Raw genomic sequence first — 8,418 nt, 5'->3', positions numbered from 1 at the left:
TAAGCTTGTTCACGAGCAACAGAACCGAATATTACCATATTTAAACTTGGTTTATTTAAATGACGGGTATCAATAAACGAACTCAAACTATGAACAGATCACGAGTAATTTGATTTGTTTACCGCCCTAACAGCAGATATTTCTCTCATCCATAGTTTTATTCGGCATATAAATTTTAATTAGGAAAATGATCAGGTAACATTCCAAACATTGAGACTGAGTAATTTAGTAGCAAACGTTTTAAAATTGTAACAAAAATGTCACCATCACATCTCCGAATACTAGATCATTTGCATGTAGAAGATATCAAAATTTAATATAAATGAAAGTAGTCAAGTACATGGACTCAAACTTTTACAGATGAAAGTAGAGAGATGATTTTTTTTAGAAAAAGGAAAAGAAATTGAATATGCATTTAACACTTTCACTCACTAAGAAAAAATGCATATAAACATTCTATGTAGCCTCAGTGAGTTCCATTAATCACCGCCAAAATTGTCACAAAATCTCACCTATAAAAACCCCTTCCAAATCCAATCTTCCATCATCACCAATTCTCTAAAATAAAACATTCATATCTCTCATCTTCACCAAAATCCCAAGACAATGGCATCCTCCGCCTTCTTCCTCCTCTTCCTCCTCGTCTCGTCTCTGGCCCTCGAGGCAGCCGCGGGGCGGGACGTCCCGACAGACGATGCCAAATTTTCCCACGACGGCACGGTGTGGGTCCCGGGCCTCGGCCGTTTCATGCTCCCCAAGAAAGGCTCCAAGTCCTTGGACTACAATCCCATCACCGGAGCCCCGGGAGGGAACGGCGTCTCCATCCCCGGGATCGGCGGCTCGACCGGCAGCCGCAGCTATATCCCCGGCGGAGACGACACATTCGCGCCCGGCACAGAGGTGCCCATCCCTAGCGGTGGAGGGATCCCAACACCATCCAGCCCTTAAAGCTTTAATAAAATGAGCAAGAATGGTGGAAATCTCAAATCTGTCTTTCTCTATTTTTTTCCTGCATTTTAAAAGGGCATGTAGCATTCTATTTCTAAGTTTTTCAATGTTGTAGCTCTACCATGTTTGCACTCAATAAAAGGTGTGTGTGTGTTTCTCTACCTCTGCTTGTACGTTTCAACAGCGAGCTTTAGAAGGTGAAAACTCGAACTACGAGCAGCAGCAACCTCACTTATCACTAACCTGAAACAAGATGCAGTAAAAACTAGCCAAAACAGCTCAACATGAGAGATATATTATTGCATGAACTTATGAGCAAGAAACAGTTAAATATACGATAAATTGAACTGAAACTAAAATCCGCTTCAAAATGAGCAAAATGGATGAATCTACAGATGATCTTCTGCTGTGATCAAGAAGGACTAATGTCGTTCCACAACGTATAAAATACATTTCTTGCAAATGTAAAAATCAAAAGGCTAAACTCTTCCAAGTAGCAAAAATGGCTGATGAAGAACACAAAATGTCAAAATCAGTATCAAATTATTCATAAGACACAACACTAGTGAAGATGGAAAACAGTGAAATCACAACACGGAGTTAATTCATCACACGCGAATTCTTGTAAAGTAACAACAAGACGAGAAACTCAAAGCCGATGGATTCATACTAGCACAAGACACAGTGCAGCAAGACCACCCGACGGTGGAACTCCCTTCGAGTATATATCACTCTTAGCATTCTATGAATCACTTCTTGACAACTGAACCGGAGTAAAAATCCCACATGATTAATTTAAATTTTCCTGCGTGAAAGGATGGCAATGAAACAGGAATCAGTTCAGCAGAAGCTACTTTCAACAGTAAACAGAAACATGATTATAGTTCAAATCAAATTCTTTCAATCCTGTCTTCTTAAAAGTTCTGCTAAAGGGAGGAAACCTAGATGTTCGAGTTGAAAAGTTATGTTTCTGCCCTTGTAATCTTGTTTGGTGACTAAGGTGATGGAGTAGAGCTGGATGATAAGGTACATTTTGCAATTCTAAGAAGTCACAGAATTGATCTTTCACAATAAAATCATCCAACTTAGCTACCAAATAAAGTAAGCCAACCAACCTTATCACCACACTAGCTGACATTTTTTTTGGGAAAAATCTCATTGAATTTTAAACATAGGAGTGTAATGTAAAATCTCAAAATTACAGCTCCAACAACAACAAAGGTTAGAGAGAGAGAGAGAGAGAGAGAGAGAGCAAAAAGATCACTCAATTCAACTCCAACAACAACAACAAACGTTATAACAAGAAGATGAATAGAATCAAATGAAACTTCACTCAAGTATTCGTACCTCAAAATAGAACATTCACTTGTCAATTTTGAGCACAAACTTTCTTAAGAATCTCTTGCAATTTCTCATCTTTACTTTCTCCAATTCTAAGTTCGTGAAGCAAAGCAGAAATGATCTTTGAATTAACCTTGAATCCTCTCCTGCAGGTCTCCTCCAAGAAAGGTATTGCCCTCATGCACCCTTTTGCTCTTCACCAGATGCCACACAATAATGTTGAACGTCATGCCATCAGGCGCGCACAGCTGCTCCTCTCCATGTCCACCATCAACCTCCTAGCCTCCCCTTCGTGCCCTTGATGGTAGAGGGAGTCGAGCATCATGTTGTAGGTGTGTGTGTCAGGATTTAAGCCCTTGGAAGGGAGATTGTTGAAGAGCGTCATAGCATCATCAAGTCTTCCGCCCTTGCACAAGTCGTTGATCAGAACATTATACGTTGCGATATCGGGATTCTCACCTCTCACCTCCATCACCCTCGAAATTGCCAATGCCTCATTAATCCTACGAATCCGACACAAGCCATCCAACAAGATGGTGTAGGTGTAGAGATCCAGATGCAACTTCTGAGCTTCCATATCCTCAAAAAGCTTCCACCCCTCTGAAAAACTACTTTGACTAATTATGCCGTGAATCGTAGTGTTGTATGACACGGTCGAGTGTTTGAGACCTACTCGCGAGATTTCATCAAAGATATGCCAAGCTTCATCAAGGTATCCCATCTTGTAGTATCCCTTAATCAAGATATTATAGGTGATTATACTGTGCTTGATCCCCATCTTTGCCATTGAATTGAAGAGCTCTCTGGCTCTAACCATCTCGCCCAGCGAGCAATATCTATCTATCAATATGTTGCATGTGACAACACTAAGCGAGACGCCGTTCTCCACCATCTCAGAAAGCAAAAGCAGAGCTTCATCCATGTTTCCTGTCTTGCAGTATCCCTTAATCAAGATATTATAGGTGAATATATCGTGCTTGATCCCCGTCTTTGCCATTGAATCGAAGAGCTCTCTCGCTCTAACCATCTTGCCCAGCGAGCAATATCTATCTATCAATATGTTGCAGGTGACAACACAAGGCGAGACGCCCTTCTCCACCATCTTGGAAAGCAAAAGCAGAGCTTCATCCATGTTTCCCATCTTGCAGTATCCCTTAATCAAGATATTATAGGTGAATATATTGTGCTTGATCCCCGTCTTTGCCATTGAATTGAGAGCTCTCTCGCTCTAACCAGCTTGCCCAGCGAGCAATATCTATCTATCAATATGTTGCAGGTGACAACACAAGGCGAGACGCCCTTCTCCACCATCTCGGACAGCAGAAGCAGAGCTTCATCCACACTTCCCTCCTTGCAATATCCATATATTAAGTTGTTATAGCTAAAAATATCAGGCTTTAGGCCCGACTCTACCATGGAATCAAATAATTGTTTTGCTTCTTCCATCTTTCCTTTCTTGTAGAATGCAGCGATCAATATATTGAAGGTAAAGACATCCGGAGATATCTTGGAAGTAGCCATTTTATTATGCAGGTATTCAACTTCTGTAAGTCTACCAACGTCGCACAGTCCCTTAATCACGTAATTATATGTGACAACAGTGGGTGGACTACCCTTCCGGCCTTCCCTACCATCTTAAATAAAACCTGAAGCATCATCCACATTTCCACACTTGCAGAACCCATCAATTAACGCATTATAAGCCTTAACGTTGGGACAAAGCCCCGTACTTTCTACTCTATGAAGCCAATCATGGGCAGCAACGACCTGTCCAGCTTTACACAGCCCATCTATCACGTGCAAAGTTTTAAATCCAGAACCTTTTCCAACAATTTCACAGCTTCGAAATCCTTATCATCTGAAAATAATCCTTTAATAAGAGTGCTGGATGTCACAGTATCTGGTTCGTAACCTCTCTTGAAAAAGAATCCCATTATAGCAAAAGCAGAGTATATATCTTTCAAGTGACAATAACAGTTCACCGCAATAGTCATCGCGTAATTATTAACTGGGACACCCATCCTACGCATTGCATCGAACACATAAAGGGCAAAACAAAACTGCTCAATCTTTGCAGTAACACTTATAAGTTTGTTGTAGAGGCGAACAGAAGGCTCCGGCCACATACTCTTTATTTTATGAAACAATTCAATAGAATCATTTAATTCTTTAACAAAACTGAAACAGATTCTAGACTGTTGGGTTGAAAAGCCTCGGAAGAGAAGAGAGAGGAAGAAGGAGAGAGAATACCCGATAGATGCGACCATCGATTGAGAAATCCTCTTGTATGAATGAGATGAATTGCAGAAACAGCAGCCCTTTTGCTCATCATCTTTAATCGGTTCTTTGGTTTTTGAGAAGCTTAATTCGAAGAAAGGGAAACAGTAGCGAAAAGAAGGCATCAATTCAGATTGGGTAATTTTAAACACAGCCCCCAATTTTCTCACTATAGCCCCTTATTTAGAAAAATAATAAAATTAATTATGTTTTTACTATTATACCCTTTTAACTTTTATTTTAAATATGTAATGAATTCTAAGTTATAAAAATTAATTTGAAAGTACATCACGTATAATTTTTTCACAAAAATCATATAGCCCCCATCTTGATCTAATACAGATAAATCATATAGCCCTCATCCTGATCTAATATCCTAATAACTCCATCTTTAATAACGCGAATTCACAAATAAATCATATAGCCCCATCCTGATCTAATATTAAAAACACTAATAAATAACCCTAATAACTTCATCCGTATAGCCCCCAACTCAAATTTTAATTAAATACGAAGAGAACAGAACACAGAAAAAAAGAAGAAGAACATCAACAAAAGAAAGACAAATTTCAACATCATCTTCACTCATTTTAAGACAAAAAAGGCTACTATTTTATTGATATAATGCTCAAACTCTTGACTCATTGACATACTGCAAGAATCGTGATTTATACAACAGTAGAGAATTTGATGCCAAGAGTTTTGAGAGGTAACTATGAAGCCACCCTCCTCATGAATTGATACAATCATTCTTCTCCATCAGAGCCACCCTCATGATATCATGGTGAATTCATACAACAGTAAAATGGACGCACCAGATTCTTCTTTTCCATCAGAGCCACCCTCCTCATCCGCATCAGGGAGTTCTGAAACCACAATCAGGTCAATCAACACAAAAACATACAAAAGCACAGGACATCGGAGTTCGGAGATTTAAGCTTTTTGTCCAGAGAGGAGTGGGGTTCGCCTCCGATGATGGGATTGATTTAAGCTTCTGAAAGCGGCGCAGTTGACGGCGGCGACCTGCTCGAGAACGGTGGCGTCCATCACCTGAAGAGCTCCTCCACTGCCTTGTCATCGTCGCTATCTGTGAAGAAATCAGCCATTGTTGGTGGCAGCGAGAATGAAGAGCGTATTTGTCTTCTTCTCCATTATTCATGTTCCTAAATTTTTAGTGGAGGCTATAATAATAAGTTTTAGAAATATTTGAGTTGGGGCTATAAAAAGCTTGAGGTTGTACGCAGTGTTCTTTGAAAATTAATTTTAAAGACTGATTAATTTGTTATAAATTTTTTGATGGGGCTATGAGGGTATATTAGTATATTTATAATTATTTTTATTATTTTATCAAACAAGAGGCTATAATGAAAAAATTGGGGGCTGTGTTTAAAATTACCCATTCAGATTATACAAAAGACAAATAAAAAGGAAGTAATATTAATCCAAATCTTTTTAAAATGATTTTTGGTCCAAATCTTAAGCCTTTAATTTTGCGAATTCTGTGATGTATTTGGCCGAGTATTTTATTGCTTGATTTGAGGATATTATGTTTTAAGTATCTCTATTGAATAAAAAGGAACATATTAAATAGAGAAAAAGAATTATAAATTATATATCCATTTATATTATACTTTATACTTATGCATCTATTTTTATAATCAAACATCATAGCTTAAAAATATTCATTCTATTTATAAGAATAAGAATAAAAATAAACTGTACATGTGTGAATCTCAAACCACATTATAGATTGTCTAATTAATTTATTGGCGATTGGAGATTTTTTTTTTTTTTGAGAAATAATTTAAGGGATACTGTTGAGCGGCGAGATTGGATACATTTGGGAAAGAAAGGTATGAATTACGAGAGTATTTGGGATTTCAAGGGGGAGGTAATTTTTTATTTTTTATTTTATTTTATTTTTTATTTTTGGGGAGGGAGAGCGGTGGGTTTGAACCCTAAACCTCACTGTTTGTAGATAGGAGTTCGCACGAACTGAGGATGGGTGATTATTGTTAGGTCCGGAGGATCTCGAATAGGTGTATGGGGGATACACCTATGTGCTATTTTTCTCGAATGAAAACAAAACTTTAAACACAAACTCACTTAACCTATTTACTGAAAAGAGTTTTGTCAAAACAGGGTTGGCGACTGATACTGAATACTCTTCAGTAAGGAGTTATCAGTTAAGTCAAAGACTTTAACTGATACACGTAAGGCTTCAGTCGAGTTTGATAAATAGAGATATGTTATGAATCTTACTGACTATCAAAAGATAGATCAGTTAGACTGATAACACACGCAGCGGAAAACTTTTGTTTCGTAATAGCCTGTGTAGTTAAACACGTTGTCAGTCGTTAGGTTTCTCTTTGCAATTAATCAGTTTTCAGTTTAAAAAAGTAAGAGCACAAGTAAGAATGTGAATACTGAAAGCTGTAAATAACACAAAGATTTTTACGTGGTTCGAAAAATACTTCCTACATCCACGGTCGGTTGATCAGACCAACAACTTCACTGGGCAACTGCTTGCGGGTGCACTGCAAACGGATGCTCGTGCTTACGGATGCACAGCAAACTTGAACGTGTGCTTGCGGGTGCACACAAATCGAAACGACTGAAGATCCTATCTTCAGTACAAACGCACCTGGTTGGATTTCTCACTCCTAGCACACACTGAGCACTAGGACCTCACGGAGACAGAACACCGATCTGAACTCCTTTTCGACACAAACACTCAATTCGGTTGGTTGAAGAAAGGTTTGAAAACTTGCCAACAAGACTACAAAGAACAAGTTCTTTGCAGTTAGTTTTACCTAGGCTTTGGATATGCAATATTTGCCTAAGGTCTAAGAGAATGTATGTAATCAGCAGTGACTGATTTTTGGCTTTCTGATTCTCTTCTTCGATTCAAACTTTGGAGATGTTTGATTTAGCTGAGTAAGAAATTTGACAGCGTTTTAGCTTATGTTGTTGAATCGGTGAATATTGAAGTGATCCTTTAGCGCTATTTATTGGAGACGTCTTGAATAGATTCGTTGGCGGAGATGGTCTTCAAGATTCATTTCGTTAGAGAGTAATTTGAACTTGGGCTGAGGCTTCAATCTTCGAGGTTTCCTTGTTTGGTGAGAGCGGCTACTTTGAAGAGCAGGAGATGCAACATTTCTGAAAAGGTAATCACCGAAAAGGAATAGCCTCTGCAGAGAAAGGACGATCCTGAGATCTCTGCATTTAATGCGGCTATGCTTCTGGAGTGCGTGATTTCCTTTGAACGTTGGAGGTTCAGTCTGAGGAAGAATGTTCAACTGATACTTTACTTTAGTATCGGTCCGCTGAATCCACGTGGCTCGCATTAGGTAATCAGTCGAAACTGATCCTTCGACTGATACTTCAGTCGGCATCTTCAGTCTTCAGTTTTCAGTCTTCAGAACAGCAACTAAACTAGAAAAAGAACTCTAACACTTGAGTTCGAATAGTTCTAGTCTATTACAAATTAAACCTATTGATTTTGGTATCATCAAAACTAGGATTAGGATATTTCATTAAGTTCCCAACAATTTTTCCCTTTTTGATGATGCCAAAACCTCACAACAGTTCTAAGCAAGAAAAAGACTGAACTTAAAGCACAAGTCATTAAACAGGGTGAATACTATTCCCCCTTAACAATAGAACCTAAAACTTGCACTTTGAAGGAAGAACACAACAGTTTAAAGAAACTGAACGAAGGCAAAAATGAAAAACATTAATCAGAGCCTGGACAAAAAGTTATTGTCTTCAGGTTGAGATCAAAGAGAAGTTCTTTTCATTTAAAATAACTGACGAGAAATCAGTTGAGGTACAGAGCAAGACATACAA

General features: G+C 38.5%; 1 protein-coding gene and 1 pseudogene across 1 annotated transcript; one reads left to right on the top strand and one right to left on the bottom strand.

Annotated features, from left to right (window-relative positions):
- Nucleotides 1–297: 297 nt before the first annotated feature.
- On the top strand, nucleotides 298–1,109 carry LOC131012536 (putative cell wall protein). Its single transcript, XM_057940519.1, has one exon. It carries the CDS (start codon nucleotides 607–609, stop codon nucleotides 946–948), a length of 342 nt encoding a protein of 113 aa, XP_057796502.1. The 5' UTR covers nucleotides 298–606; the 3' UTR covers nucleotides 949–1,109.
- A 306-nt stretch (nucleotides 1,110–1,415) lies between these two features.
- Nucleotides 1,416–4,696, bottom strand: LOC131012537 (pentatricopeptide repeat-containing protein At3g22470, mitochondrial-like; annotated as a pseudogene).
- Between the last annotated feature and the right edge of the window lie 3,722 nt (nucleotides 4,697–8,418).

Source organism: Salvia miltiorrhiza, chromosome 2, assembly GCF_028751815.1.
Source record: "Salvia miltiorrhiza cultivar Shanhuang (shh) chromosome 2, IMPLAD_Smil_shh, whole genome shotgun sequence".
NCBI lineage: Eukaryota > Viridiplantae > Streptophyta > Magnoliopsida > Lamiales > Lamiaceae > Salvia > Salvia miltiorrhiza.
Note: the sequence above shows the minus strand (reverse complement) of the source record. Positions and strands in the feature narration are given on the sequence as shown.